Source organism: Galleria mellonella, unplaced genomic scaffold, assembly GCF_026898425.1.
Source record: "Galleria mellonella isolate WM207_F2 unplaced genomic scaffold, CSIRO_AGI_GalMel_v1 utg139, whole genome shotgun sequence".
NCBI lineage: Eukaryota > Metazoa > Arthropoda > Insecta > Lepidoptera > Pyralidae > Galleria > Galleria mellonella.
The window spans coordinates 10,644,915-10,661,395 of NW_026441995.1; the positions used below are offsets into that span (position 1 = coordinate 10,644,915).

The following is a 16,481-nucleotide window of genomic DNA, read 5'->3' on the forward strand; positions in this document are numbered from 1 at the left end:
ACAAGCAAGACTCATAATGGGTGTCTTAATTGGGCATAAGCTTTTAAAGCATAACTAAACAAGATAGGTGTATCCTTAGGCACACTGTGTAGATTGAGCAGTGAGGAATGAATACATGGAACACCTGATGTGCAACTGTTTCGTCGACAAGTATGCATATGAGTCTACTGGCAATGGCAGAGCCAGGGGACTATAAATATTTTAAACCGCGGGATATCGCAAAGGAAACACAAAAGATTCCAATGAGTCGACGTGCCACGACTTAGCTGACCCTATACGCGAATAAAAGATAAGTATTAATATTATCTATGGTTTTACCAAATTACAAAAGACATAGAATGATTACAGTATAAAGCATTGTTTATTATAAAATAACAAGATCGTGGTATTGTCCGTATTTTTACGAAACCAATTACATATTTCTTTATAAATAAATGTAAATAAACTTAAAACTAATCAGTCTCTGTTGGTGCGGCGCCACCAAGGAACTCCGGTTACATCCTCTTCAGGGCAAATATTCACTGTTGGTCTGAAAAATAGAGAAGAAAATGTTATAGCGTGAAGGCTTCCAGTATAATGTCTAATTGAAAACTTAAAATAATGTATATCCATTTTATATTTTTGTACCTGTATACTTGACTATGAGGTAATGTGGATGCTAATAAAGGGCAAGCTGTGGCTGGCGGCTCCTGTAACAAAAAATTTAATATTTTTTAATTCATTGGTATTGTTTAGTAAAGCTTTATGAAATTTCTAGTTACGAAAACAATTAAGAAATATTATTTTTTATTATCAGTTTCTTAGGTTCTTAAAAATATTTTTTTAACTTGATTGATTGTAAAATAATACAAATATGAACAAGGTCTTTTAAAATGCTAAGTACATTTACCTGAATAGATTGCATAGGTATATGCATATTGGCTCGAACTTTACGTTGCCTTATTTCTCTACGGACACAGCACTGTACACCAAGCAGTACGGCACATACACATGACGAGAGGCATCCTGAAATTATCAATATTGTGTCAAAATACACATATTATTCAATACCTAACAAATGATATAATTGTTTATATTTACCAATATAAACTAATACTCCAAGGTCTCCATTTCGATTTGTACGCCTTAATACAATACCAGCAATGCATAATGAAATCCCTGTTAATATACCTACGACAAAAATTACCTGGAAAATTAATGTATGAATTAGAAAATATATTACTGTTATTACTTTTTATTATTATATTAAACTTTTGATAAATACATAATGATATTAATGTTTAATTGAAAGTTAAAGATTTAATTTAATATTTTCAAAATTGCCATTTATCTAAACTCTTTATATTAATTTTATTAAATTTAATTTCTTTATTTAAATCTTTATAGTATAAATTCATTCTGTGTCTTTTATTCATTTTTGTTAAAAAAAAATGTTGGTATTCTTAACTGAAAAATTGCTGATCTCTGGAAATACTGAATATTAAGTATTTTTTATATACATACTATTCCCATTGTTCATAGAAATTTAAAAATTATACATAACAATAACCCTATTTCAGTTATTGAAGTGTTTTATCTTTATGCTAATTTCTTAATTTGTCTTCTCTCAACAAATTATAGATTTGTAGAAGCTTTTAAGGGTTATGAATGAAAGGATAAATTATTAGATTATGTTAATGTCATAAAAACTAGCAAAATGTGTATTATTTTATGTAGCTTAACAAGATTATTTGTTCTTACCTGTAATATATAATAGCATACATATTCAAATCCTGGACAATGTCCCCCACACGCCCCTATAATAGGTACTTCTGGGCTCACAGATGGCACTGGCGGTACTGGGGACCGACTAACAGCTGTATGAGTCTCAACATCATACAGTGGGAGGGAGAATGCAGATGCACATTGAGGGAATGTGTATGTGTCTGAAGCATGAGTAGGCACAGTTTCTCCTTTCTTATAATTTCGCCAGGTGCCAGCACCATATGGCGATTGGTACACAGGGGATGGTGGGCCATAATTTCTTAATGTTCCATTATAATACTGAGGGACCTGTAATGATACAATCTTTATAATAATGAAAATAATAGAATAGAATAATAGACCAGAGAGAGACTTTGTACAAAAGTCGATTGCTTGGGCACCACTGTCCCATTCGTTTTTCTACTGTAAAGCAGTTGTATTTGTATAGCTGTGTTTCAGTTTGAAGGGTGGGATATGGTGTGAATTTACAGGGTACAGAGAAATAACAACTGAGTCCTCAGGAATGGCAACGCATGGGGGTATCATGGGCAAAACAGTATACTCTGTTATGTCCATGGTACTGCTCATGTCTATAGGTGACGGTTACCACTTTCCATCAGGTGGGCTGTCAGCTTGTTTGCCATTCTAAGTTGTATAAAAAAAATTTATAATATCACAATTATTTAATATAATAAGTTTTAAATTATAGCTTTAATATTGTTATATAATGCCAAATGATATTTACATATAGATGTATATATAAATGAGACAGAGAGTATATAATAAAAGAACATTCAGTTTAAATGCCCTAGGAGAGGATTGTTAATATGTGTCTAGAGGTCCATTTACATATACATATGACCTGTATTTTTTTAATGGATGATAATGGAATAGTTACTTTGCCTGTGCTAACATATATGCTGACGAAACACTATTGATAAAGTGAGGGATATTAAGTGAGGATGAAAAGGCAGATCATTGTGTTAGTCAGTTTTTTTTTTATTTTTTTAATGGATGGCAATGAAATGGTTACCTTGCCTGTGATATCGGTATACACTGACAGGACACTAGTGAAGGGTGATAGGTGAGGATGAAGCAGGTCAATTAACCCATCATGACAAACTCAATAAGAATTGTTCACAATGGTTTCCAAGGGGAACCACATGGAGGTCATCCTAATATTGCTAGCAATGGGACTGTCAAACTCCATTGCTAACAATCCTTTTCCCCCTTGTGTTAGTCAGTTAAACTATTGTGATGAATACTGTTATTATTATTATTATTCTTAATACATACACAAGTCAACTAAATAGATTATTAACTTTAATCAGCCAACGATGGATAAGAGAAATAAAAAAATAACCTTTTTTAGTTACATCATAGACACACCAGTATTTTTGTTTTTTCATACCATAAACAAAGTTAGGGTTGCTATATACAGTTCACAATAAACTATACTTTAACAAATACTCCTGACAGGGTATATTGTTAGTAATATGGCTGGTAGTCTACAATACTTTTAATGATTGATAATGGAATAGTAATCCCACTTGCACTAACAGTATGTACTGGTGGGGCACCAGTGAGGGATGAAAGATTAGGGTGGTTTCCACGGGGGATCATATGGAAATCAACCTGAAAGATTGACCTCTGCATAGTTTCGCCTGGAAAGTTCCATAGTACTTCAAAGGTACCCTACTAAGATAAAACAATAGTGAAGGCAGACACTATTCTAAATTCACAAATAAAAAACAGAACAGTTATATTAATGGGGAAATTCTGTAGATGTTGCATCGACTTTTCTACTTCAAAAGAAATGTCTACGTATTATTTATAATATGTATTCAGATGAGACTTTAAGAAATATATTTAAAAATGAAAAATATCTCAGCCTGACTAACATATATATTATGGAATTGTGTGTTTTTGTTAATAATAATATGACATATTTTGTTAATAAATCCGATATTCGAAATAATTTACGTAATAAATACAAATATGATATTTGTCTACCAACAATAAATAGTTATACATATGGAAGGAGTGCAATTGTAATGGGTATTAAAGTATTTAATCATCTTCCCTTAAACATTAAATGTCAGAATAAGCATATGTTTAAAATTAAACTCAAAGCCTGGCTTTTTGATAATGTTTTTTATAATTTAAATGAATACTTTAATCTTAAAACTCATTAAATTAATAATTAATAATAATTGACATGTAAGCGAAATTATGTTTATTTTATTTTAATTTGGTTATGATTATTCTTATTCTTATTAAATGTATTGTATAATGTTTCTTATTTATTTGTAATCAATTAATGTTTCGATGTTAATATAATTACCTGTTCTTAAATTGTTGCATGCCCGATAGGGTATAACTGTTGATACTGATGTCAAATTCAAAGCAATAGTTACTGCTATATGTATGTACACAGGAATGTTGCGTTGGTTTGGTCATTTGGAGAGGATGGATGAAAGAAGAATTACGAAAGAGATTTATCGAGCAAGAATGAATGGAGATGTCGGTAGGGGCCGCCCTAGACGGACGTATGTCGACCAAATAGGCGACGTGCTGAAGAAGGGCCAAATTAAAAGTACCCGTAACCGACGAGCGTGTATGACAAGATTGATGAATGTGGAAGAAGCGAAAGAGGTTTGTATGAATCGAAGCATTTGGCGTTCCATTGTTTCTGCCTACCCTAATGGGAGACAGGCGTGACAGATATGTATGTATGTATGTACAGTTAGCAATAAAATTCTATTCTATTCTATTCTAATATAGACTTTCATAAATATGGTTTCAATTGAAGAAAAGATGTCTGTTTTAGCATTTAGAAGTCAAATTAATTATTTTTTTAAGTATTAATTAAAATAATCTAAATGATTTGTTAGTACAATAATTATTCCATGATAGAACTTTTTTTTAATGGATGATAATGAAATAGTCTGCACTATCAGTATACACTGGCGGGGCACCAGTGAGGGATGATTGGTGAGGATGAAAAAACGTCAGTTAGCCCATTGTGACTAATTCAATGATAAATTAGTCACCATAGTTTCCAGGGGGAACCGCGTGTAGGTCGGGCCGATAGGATATATTGATAGTAATAGGAACTAACCTCCCCATTACTAACAATCCCTTCCCTCAATGACAGGAGACTGGTAAAAAGGTAGTCTTATGGGACTTACATGATAGGCATTATCTGATGTCGAACTATCCGTTCCAGCAACTTGGTATACTGGAGTATTGATATCTTCCGCCCACGGGTATTTTACCCTTTGCTGCGCTGCTGATGTAAATTGTTGTTCGCTCCGCGGTACTACTGTCGTCTGATAAGGATGTACGCTACGAGGCGACAATTGCTGTTTAAACATGGTTCTTTTTAAATGTTACCTAGAAGGAAAATTTTCAAATAAAATTCTCAGATACTTATGGTGGAACAATGTTTTCGGTGTTAGAAGTCAATATAAAACTTAAACTGACCTCATTTTCCAATTATTATTTGACAGTCTTTAGTATTTAAAAATAATAAGATTGATTATAATTTCATTTATAAAAAAAAATTATAAATCTTTATTTATTAGACCAAACACAAATGATTAATGAAAATACAAGGACGCCGCCATATTTGTTATAATTTGAAGGTTTTTTTTTTTTTTTTTTTTTTTTTTTCTTTTTTTGTGGCGTTCACCCCGATATTAGGGTATTTTGCCAAGAACAAAACGGGGAAACGATAATAGTAATAAAAATACCTAACACAAACGAATTTAGAAAGGATAAGGATTAGGTCTAGGATATTTATAGGATATGAAGGATATACTTGTACATATGAGAATATACTTATAAATATATAGGAAAAGCAATTGATGCAACTATAAATGTATTCATGTAATATAACTAAATCTTAATATTGTTATCATATATATATGAAGATAGTATTTTATAGATAATAGGATCATTGGAAGAAAGTAGAGTAAGAATAGAAGTTGGGAATGGAACACGGATGGATCGGAGATGATTAAAAAGGAGGTGTGGTCAAATTTAGAACATGAGAAGAATATATGATTCAAGTCCGCCACTTCAGCACCGCAATTACACGACGAACTTTGTACAATACCAAGCTTGTATAAATGAGAAGGTGTGCATACGTGACCTAGACGCATACGAGTTATAATAGTTGTTGCGGTCTTTCCAAGCTTTAATTTACAAAACCATGGTTTGAAAGGAATATCGGGTTGTATAAGGCGATAAAATCTTCCTTTTATTGTACTTGTTTTTTCCCAATATTCCTTCCAGGCATACCTTAAATATATTTTTGGGAGACAAGCTAGGTCACTACAGTAATTATGATACGGATACATATCACCACAAGTTACAGCCTCTCTTGCAATAAGGTCAGCTTTGTCATTGCCGCTAATACCACTGTGTCCTGGTAACCAGGCAAAAGAAACGGAATACCTTCTCAACATGCAAAGATAAAGACTTTGTCTTATGTCACAAATAATGGGATAAACTGGTTTTGATTTAAACGGATATTTGGCTAGAGCTTGCAAAGAGCTCATAGAGTCAGTGAAAACTATTGCCTTATGTAATTTCATTAAAAGTATATATTCTACAGCTTTTAAAATACCATAGCATTCCCCGGTAAAAACTGAAGATTCCGGTGGAAGTTTAATTTTTTGAACGATATTAAATTGTGAATGAAACACACCCACACCTACACAACCGCTATTGTCTGGTTTTGATGCATCAGTAAAGATGTAGTGCCATTCATTCCATTCAATGTCAGTTATAAACATAAATTTGGCATTCAATTCTGAATCATTTTTTGATAACCCAAAATCATATTTAATATTAGGAGATAAAACTAAAGATTGATATGAGCATTTATAAATGGGAAAACAGGACGATGTAAAAGTGGGAGATTCTATGGATTTATATTTTTCATAACTTTGTATTAAACATGGAGGTTTTTTATGTTTCCAATAAGATGAAGACGAAATAAAGATATATAGTTGAGATAACTTTTGAATAAGCGGATGATCAGATAATTGTAAACAACGAAAAAAGAAGCGATCAGATAAATATTGCCTTCTTAAAACCAAAGGTGGATCACCGACTTCGAGCTGTAAAGCATTGATTGGACTTGATTTCATTGCTCCAGAGATAATCCTCAAGGCCTTTGATTGAATTAAATCCAATTTCTTAAAAGCAAATGAACTTCCTGGAGCTAACAAAAAAGTTCCATAATCAATGACACTCCTTATAAGACCATTATAAGCAAGTTTTAGTGAAACGGGATGTGCTCCCCACCAAACTCCAGCAAGGCACCTAAGAATGTTGAGGTTACGCTCACATTTCGTGGAAATATAATTACAGTGGGACAGACCTGTTAATTTATTATCTAGCACGATACCTAAAAATTTAATTTCAGTCTTTATAGGAATGTATGAGTTATCATAAAGCACCTTAATTTGTTGCGGTGATCTCATTCTTGAAAACAAAACTACACTACTCTTGGTTACAGAAAGATTAAGACCATTTGCATCTAACCACGTTTTTAACATATCTAATGAATCAGATAATTTGGCAGAAGCAGGTTCTATGGACTTCGCAATAAAATATAATAAGAGATCATCAGCATATTGTAAAATTTTTACGGATTTATCAAGGAATGATTCTAGATCGTATGTGTATATGTTGAATAAAATTGGACTGAGAACAGATCCTTGTGGAAGGCCTTTCCATACTGTTCTAGATAATTTGGTATCTTCATCTAGATCCATATGTATTGTTCTTTCTGATAAAATATTAATAATGAAATTAGAAAGCATTACCGGTACATTTAAAGCTTGTAATTTAGTTTTTAAAATAGAAATTATTACATTATCATAGGCAGAATTTATATCTAAAAAGGCTGAGAGGATTGACAAATTTTGTGAGAAAGCTATATGAATATCTGAAATAAGAACGCTCACATTATCTAAGGTGCTCTTACCTTTCCTAAAACCAAACTGGTTCGGGGATAGTAAGTTATTACTTTCTAAAAACCATTCTAGACGGTTCTTCACTAAATGTTCAGCTAGCTTTAGTAAGACAGAGGAAAGTGCAACAGGACGGTATGAAGATGGTTCAGAAGGTGGTTTATGAGGCTTTAGAAATGGTATAATAATCTGAGACTTCCATGAAGTAGGTATATTTCCCGAAATAATTATGGAATTAATTATATTTAAAAAGTAAATTAATGTCGCATCGCTAGCATTTTTAAAAAAGGAATACGGTATACCGTCTTCTCCCGGTGCAGAGTCTTTAATACAAGCTAGAACACCTTTAAGTTCTACAAGAGTAAAAGGAGACTCAAGTTCGGATAATTCGTCAGAGACGGATAGAGAAATATTGTAAAGGCATTCCGGCACATAACTAGGAGCAAGGCGATCTAAAAATTTATTCGCTAAAGTTAAATCGAGTGCAGAACGTGATGTATGATCACTGAAGGCAGATCTGAATCTTTTAATATTATTCCAAACGACTGATGAATTAACTTCTGGACAGATAGAAGAACAAAATCTTCTCCAACCTTCCAATTTCTTTTTTTTCAGTAGTTTTCGAGTAGAACGTGAAACTGCGGTGTAAATTTCAAAATTTTCTGATGTCATGTAATTATTATAATTTTTTTCAGCCTCTTTACGATTTTTAATTGCTTCCGTACAATCTTTGTCCCACCAAGGTGGGGAGGGAATTTTCCCTGAAGCACTATTTTTAACAGGAAATAATAAATCAGCAACCTCCTTCATATTAATTATCAAGTCATTACAACATTGATGTTCATTTCCATGATAAACAATAGGTAACTCCGATATTTTATTATCTAAATATTGTTTGTAAATATTCCAGTCTACATTTGATAAATTATATTTAAGTCGAGGACCACTCTTTCGACTTGAGGGAATGGAAATTGGAAAAGAAAGAATGAGGGGAAAGTGATCGCTTCCGAAGGTAGAGGAATGAGGATACCACGACAGTGAAGAAGCTAAATCAGAAGAACATATTGAAATATCAGGAGCACTAAACCCTTCATTCGGTGCAGTTCTACGTGTCGGTACATCTGAGTTAACAATACATAAGTTGTAAGTGTCAATTATCGTCAGGAGTTTTCCACCATAAAAATTAGAAGTAGAACTGCCCCACGATTGGTGCTGAGAATTAAAATCGCCCATTACGAGAAAAGGTTTAGGTAAAATTGAAAATAATTGTTCTAGTTGTGAATATATTTGGCATGTAGGATCAGGAATATATAAAGTAACAAAACAGATACCATTTATAATTATAGCAGCTGCATTAATGCCGCTATATACAGGAAGCGAAAAAGAAGAAAAAGGAAGGGAGTTTTTGACCAATATGGCAACACCGCCATATCCGTCAGCTCTATCATCACGGAGACTTGTAAAGCCTGAAATCCTAAAAGGATATCCTGGCTTTAACCAAGTCTCTTGTAGAGCTATTATAAAAGGATTATATTTATTAATCAAATAAAATAAGTCTGATTTCTTATTTGTTATGCTACGACAGTTCCACTGAATTATTTGGACTTTGTAATCCATTGCGAGAAGTTAACAATTGAGACAATACATTGTACATGGCATCGTTGGACGGTGGTAAAGTTGTTTGTATCATTTTTGATTGCGATAACACTTTAATAAGCATGAGAATAATATCAATGATGGATTGATTATTGTCAATATTATTTGATGATAATGCACAACCATTAGAGGGAGCAGGAATATTATATTCCTTAACTATGGCTTCATGGGCAGAACGATCATATCCTTGTTGTATTTTTTGAGGAGAGCGTGGTTTAAGTGTAACTGTTTTTTTATATGATGATTGTATATGTGGTAATGATGATTTCTCTTTAAGGAAAGAAGATTGAAAATGAGATTTATTGGAAGGAGATGATGATGTTAATACATCTGAATATAGTTTAGAAGTTGGAGGATGAAATTTTGATGCTTCAGCATAAGAAACACAACTATGGGCCATTGTTTCTTTAATGGCTTTCTGACGTGCATATTCAGGACATTTTTTACTAATTGCTGAATGAGAACCATTACACAAGATACAAGAAACATTTTCCTCATCTACTTCACATTTATCACCTGTATGATTTTGCCTGCATTTATAACACCGAGGATTTGAACGACACTGCATCTTGACATGTCCGAACCTACAGCAGTTATAGCATTGGATAGTAGGGTAAATGTACAAATCTACAGTTAATGATGTGTAAAACATAAATACTCTTTTTGGCAATATTTGTCCATCAAAAGTAATAACAATGGTTTCAGTATTAATAAAACTTGGTTGTCCTTCATTAATTGTCTTTTTCTTTATTCTTCTGGTTTTTAGAATTTTCCCACAACCTATCGGTACTGATATATTTTGGATTACTTCCTCTTCTGTCCAATCTTTAGGAATACCCCTCACAATTCCCATACGGGTTACATGGAAAGAAGGTATAAATGCCTTAAAATTATGTGTCTCTAAGTTACTATTATTTAAAAATGCATTTGCATTTTCAAAATTTGAGAAAGAAAGCGATAAACGGTTTCTTCCTATTCTTTTGAGGCTACCATTCACTATATTATTTATCTTATTAGTGTGTAAAAAGCGACCAAATGCAATAGGATGTAATGTAGTGTTATCATTAGGATGTGTTTCATTTTTTTGTACATGAACGACATAAGGTGCTATATCCTCGGCATTGTACAAAGTTCTGCTTAAAGTACTGGGTGGAGAAGCAGGTTTAACAGACTCGGTATTGTTTACAACTGGTATTGATACTTGAGTTTGATTCTCATCTTCAATACATTGACAATCACTATCTTTAATTTTAGATTCAAGGCCCTTGGTGTGCCTCCTTCGTTTTTTATTGCAATGTTTGCAAATGCGACGTTCACCACGTACTCGCTTACGTTTAGAACTTGCAACGCTAGAACCATCTGTGTCCATACTAGATTCACCCAATATATCAAAACTATTATTGAATGGAATAGTTATATTTGCAGACACCTGGGGGGTTGTCCCCCAGGGTCTATAGGTGGATCCATAATGTTAATATAGGTAATTTACTTACCAATATTTACAGCAACAAACACTATTACTACAAAATATACAATTAAATATACAATCTAATACACAATATATAAAAAAGACTAATCCTTATATAAATAAAAATAAAATTAATTTAAAGAAGATCAAAAAACACTCCCGCTTTTTTAAACGTTTCCCGCGCTTTTTCAGGTTTTGTTTTTGTCATATCTGACATCATGTCAAATATTGTATAGTTTGTTAATTTTTTTTTTTTTTAGTACGTTTGTTCCGTTGTGGAACAGGCTAAGTATAGTTTGTTAATGCCAAACGTCAAATGCAGTATTTTATTAAGGATGAATATACTCATTATCCCATAGTGAATAATCTGAGTATTATTTAATTTAGTTTGTTAATGTTTAAATTGAAAATATAATAAAAGAGTAAAAATATTACAACTCATATGTTAGAGCGAGATAAACTGGTAGGTCGTTGACTTATACAATATAAGCTCGAAAAAGATTTGCTGGATATGATGCTTATTTTAATATGTCAAATTATAAATAGTTTTGATAAATGTATTTGGTTAGAGTTAAATATGTTGTATTTGAGATAAAACATATATACAAATTAGAAATTAAGATCATAAAAATTTTCACATTTAAAATTAAATGTAAAAGTTTTTATGAATTTAATTACTAATTTCAATTTTGTTTATGTATTTTCTAGTATCATGACTGTGTAATTTAATTATTTATATTTATTATTTTATATTATAGGCGTATATTCTATGTAATGGTAAATATCGCTGAACAATTGTAATAAATTTTAAGATCTGCTATTAGAAATCAATATTGAGTAAATAAAATCCATTATATTCATTCATTCGTACATACATTTTTTATACATATATCTCTTTAAATACAATATTATAAAACAAACAGTAATATTTTGTACAAGAATTTGTAATCTATAATATTTTATTCAAAGAGATAAAAGTTTAAAGGGTAATTATGAGAAAAATATGCAATTTTATAGGTTTCTTTTTACTACATTCACTTAAAACCAATTTCACTTCAAATGTTAAAAATAATGTAAACTTTTCTGTTTTATACTCTAACTAAATCAGCTTCAAGTTTATATGTAAGAAATTAAAGGGAGGGAGATAAAAAGTAGGAACAGAAGAAATAACTTTTTACGTCGCTAATTTTGTGGCACATTGCAAAATGTAGTTAAAACCATACAACATGGATTGCCAAATTAATTTTGGCAATAGACCCCTTTTCCAAAATAAATAATTATTTCAGATCCCCATAGCCAAATTACTTTAAAAATCTTTAATTTTTTTCTTATTGATACAAAAAAATTACCAATTTAAAAACTGCTGTTGGTTAAATATATAAATTTGACATAATGTTTTTATCAAAATTTAACAAAATAAATAGACTACAAATCAGTAAATATCAAATGTAATTAGTAATACTAATGATATAAATATATTTACGTGGGTAATTTTTTTTTTAAATAAACATTTAAATCGAAAAGATCAAAAAAAATATTGCAGTTATATTTAAAGTTACATTTTAAATAAATTTTTAGTTTAATAGTAAATCGATTTTTTTAGCCCAAAATTTTTCAATTATGACAATCTCTGGAAAATCAATTTCGACCTTAAAGGGTTAATATCAACCACTCTGGGAATGTGAAAATGATACGACTTTAAGATGGGGTAAAATCCTGAAAATCATATCGATTTAAAAAAAAAAATGGACTTTTGAGTAAAAATCAAAATTCACATCTGACAACCCTGCTGTCGAATTAAGAAAAAAAGCGCGGGAAACGTTTAAAAAAGCGGGAGTGTTTTTTGATCTTCTTTAAATTAATTTTATTTTTATTTATATAAGGATTAGTCTTTTTTATATATTGTGTATTAGATTGTATATTTAATTGTATATTTTGTAGTAATAGTGTTTGTTGCTGTAAATATTGGTAAGTAAATTACCTATATTAACATTATGGATCCACCTATAGACCCTGGGGGGACAACCCCCAGGTGTCTGCAAATATAACTATTCCATTCAATAATAGTTTTGATATATTGGGTGAATCTAGTATGGACACAGATGGTTCTAGCGTTGCAAGTTCTAAACGTAAGCGAGTACGTGGTGAACGTCGCATTTGCAAACATTGCAATAAAAAACGAAGGAGGCACACCAAGGGCCTTGAATCTAAAATTAAAGATAGTGATTGTCAATGTATTGAAGATGAGAATCAAACTCAAGTATCAATACCAGTTGTAAACAATACCGAGTCTGTTAAACCTGCTTCTCCACCCAGTACTTTAAGCAGAACTTTGTACAATGCCGAGGATATAGCACCTTATGTCGTTCATGTACAAAAAAATGAAACACATCCTAATGATAACACTACATTACATCCTATTGCATTTGGTCGCTTTTTACACACTAATAAGATAAATAATATAGTGAATGGTAGCCTCAAAAGAATAGGAAGAAACCGTTTATCGCTTTCTTTCTCAAATTTTGAAAATGCAAATGCATTTTTAAATAATAGTAACTTAGAGACACATAATTTTAAGGCATTTATACCTTCTTTCCATGTAACCCGTATGGGAATTGTGAGGGGTATTCCTAAAGATTGGACAGAAGAGGAAGTAATCCAAAATATATCAGTACCGATAGGTTGTGGGAAAATTCTAAAAACCAGAAGAATAAAGAAAAAGACAATTAATGAAGGACAACCAAGTTTTATTAATACTGAAACCATTGTTATTACTTTTGATGGACAAATATTGCCAAAAAGAGTATTTATGTTTTACACATCATTAACTGTAGATTTGTACATTTACCCTACTATCCAATGCTATAACTGCTGTAGGTTCGGACATGTCAAGATGCAGTGTCGTTCAAATCCTCGGTGTTATAAATGCAGGCAAAATCATACAGGTGATAAATGTGAAGTAGATGAGGAAAATGTTTCTTGTATCTTGTGTAATGGTTCTCATTCAGCAATTAGTAAAAAATGTCCTGAATATGCACGTCAGAAAGCCATTAAAGAAACAATGGCCCATAGTTGTGTTTCTTATGCTGAAGCATCAAAATTTCATCCTCCAACTTCTAAACTATATTCAGATGTATTAACATCATCATCTCCTTCCAATAAATCTCATTTTCAATCTTCTTTCCTTAAAGAGAAATCATCATTACCACATATACAATCATCATATAAAAAACAGTTACACTTAAACCACGCTCTCCTCAAAAAATACAACAAGGATATGATCGTTCTGCCCATGAAGCCATAGTTAAGGAATATAATATTCCTGCTCCCTCTAATGGTTGTGCATTATCATCAAATAATATTGACAATAATCAATCCATCATTGATATTATTCTCATGCTTATTAAAGTGTTATCGCAATCAAAAATGATACAAACAACTTTACCACCGTCCAACGATGCCATGTACAATGTATTGTCTCAATTGTTAACTTCTCGCAATGGATTACAAAGTCCAAATAATTCAGTGGAACTGTCGTAGCATAACAAATAAGAAATCAGACTTATTTTATTTGATTAATAAATATAATCCTTTTATAATAGCTCTACAAGAGACTTGGTTAAAGCCAGGATATCCTTTTAGGATTTCAGGCTTTACAAGTCTCCGTGATGATAGAGCTGACGGATATGGCGGTGTTGCCATATTGGTCAAAAACTCCCTTCCTTTTTCTTCTTTTTCGCTTCCTGTATATAGCGGCATTAATGCAGCTGCTATAATTATAAATGGTATCTGTTTTGTTACTTTATATATTCCTGATCCTACATGCCAAATATATTCACAACTAGAACAATTATTTTCAATTTTACCTAAACCTTTTCTCGTAATGGGCGATTTTAATTCTCAGCACCAATCGTGGGGCAGTTCTACTTCTAATTTTTATGGTGGAAAACTCCTGACGATAATTGACACTTACAACTTATGTATTGTTAACTCAGATGTACCGACACGTAGAACTGCACCGAATGAAGGGTTTAGTGCTCCTGATATTTCAATATGTTCTTCTGATTTAGCTTCTTCACTGTCGTGGTATCCTCATTCCTCTACCTTCGGAAGCGATCACTTTCCCCTCATTCTTTCTTTTCCAATTTCCATTCCCTCAAGTCGAAAGAGTGGTCCTCGACTTAAATATAATTTATCAAATGTAGACTGGAATATTTACAAACAATATTTAGATAATAAAATATCGGAGTTACCTATTGTTTATCATGGAAATGAACATCAATGTTGTAATGACTTGATAATTAATATGAAGGAGGTTGCTGATTTATTATTTCCTGTTAAAAATAGTGCTTCAGGGAAAATTCCCTCCCCACCTTGGTGGGACAAAGATTGTACGGAAGCAATTAAAAATCGTAAAGAGGCTGAAAAAAATTATAATAATTACATGACATCAGAAAATTTTGAAATTTACACCGCAGTTTCACGTTCTACTCGAAAACTACTGAAAAAAAAGAAATTGGAAGGTTGGAGAAGATTTTGTTCTTCTATCTGTCCAGAAGTTAATTCATCAGTCGTTTGGAATAATATTAAAAGATTCAGATCTGCCTTCAGTGATCATACATCACGTTCTGCACTCGATTTAACTTTAGCGAATAAATTTTTAGATCGCCTTGCTCCTAGTTATGTGCCGGAATGCCTTTACAATATTTCTCTATCCGTCTCTGACGAATTATCCGAACTTGAGTCTCCTTTTACTCTTGTAGAACTTAAAGGTGTTCTAGCTTGTATTAAAGACTCTGCACCGGGAGAAGACGGTATACCGTATTCCTTTTTTAAAAATGCTAGCGATGCGACATTAATTTACTTTTTAAATATAATTAATTCCATAATTATTTCGGGAAATATACCTACTTCATGGAAGTCTCAGATTATTATACCATTTCTAAAGCCTCATAAACCACCTTCTGAACCATCTTCATACCGTCCTGTTGCACTTTCCTCTGTCTTACTAAAGCTAGCTGAACATTTAGTGAAGAACCGTCTAGAATGGTTTTTAGAAAGTAATAACTTACTATCCCCGAACCAGTTTGGTTTTAGGAAAGGTAAGAGCACCTTAGATAATGTGAGCGTTCTTATTTCAGATATTCATATAGCTTTCTCACAAAATTTGTCAATCCTCTCAGCCTTTTTAGATATAAATTCTGCCTATGATAATGTAATAATTTCTATTTTAAAAACTAAATTACAAGCTTTAAATGTACCGGTAATGCTTTCTAATTTCATTATTAATATTTTATCAGAAAGAACAATACATATGGATCTAGATGAAGATACCAAATTATCTAGAACAGTATGGAAAGGCCTTCCACAAGGATCTGTTCTCAGTCCAATTTTATTCAACATATACACATACGATCTAGAATCATTCCTTGATAAATCCGTAAAAATTTTACAATATGCTGATGATCTCTTATTATATTTTATTGCGAAGTCCATAGAACCTGCTTCTGCCAAATTATCTGATTCATTAGATATGTTAAAAACGTGGTTAGATGCAAATGGTCTTAATCTTTCTGTAACCAAGAGTAGTGTAGTTTTGTTTTCAAGAATGAGATCACCGCAACAAA

At 31.9% G+C, this 16,481-nt stretch overlaps 1 protein-coding gene across 1 annotated transcript; it reads right to left on the bottom strand.

Annotated features, from left to right (window-relative positions):
• Nucleotides 1-342: 342 nt before the first annotated feature.
• LOC113512267 (uncharacterized) lies at nt 343-5,389 on the bottom strand. Its single transcript, XM_026896056.3, has 7 exons — nt 5,230-5,389; nt 4,935-5,139; nt 1,741-2,052; nt 1,081-1,186; nt 890-1,005; nt 628-689; nt 343-529 (listed from the first exon to the last, which is right to left on the bottom strand). Exons 2-7 carry the CDS (start codon nt 5,118-5,120, stop codon nt 457-459), a joined length of 855 nt encoding a protein of 284 aa, XP_026751857.1. The 5' UTR covers nt 5,121-5,139; nt 5,230-5,389; the 3' UTR covers nt 343-456.
• Between the last annotated feature and the right edge of the window lie 11,092 nt (nt 5,390-16,481).

What these genes read in the sequence shown, in the direction of transcription:
- LOC113512267 (XM_026896056.3), bottom strand. Translation starts at nt 5,120, where the DNA reads ATGTTTAAACAGCAATTGTCGCCTCGTAGCGTACATCCTTATCAGACG. An exon ending in CATCAGATAATGCCTATCAT is followed by an intron (nt 2,053 to 4,934) that starts GTAAGTCCCATA and finishes GTATCATTACAG; the next exon opens with GTCCCTCAGTATTATAATGG. An exon ending in TGGAGTATTAGTTTATATTG is followed by an intron (nt 1,006 to 1,080) that starts GTAAATATAAAC and finishes TGATAATTTCAG; the next exon opens with GATGCCTCTCGTCATGTGTA.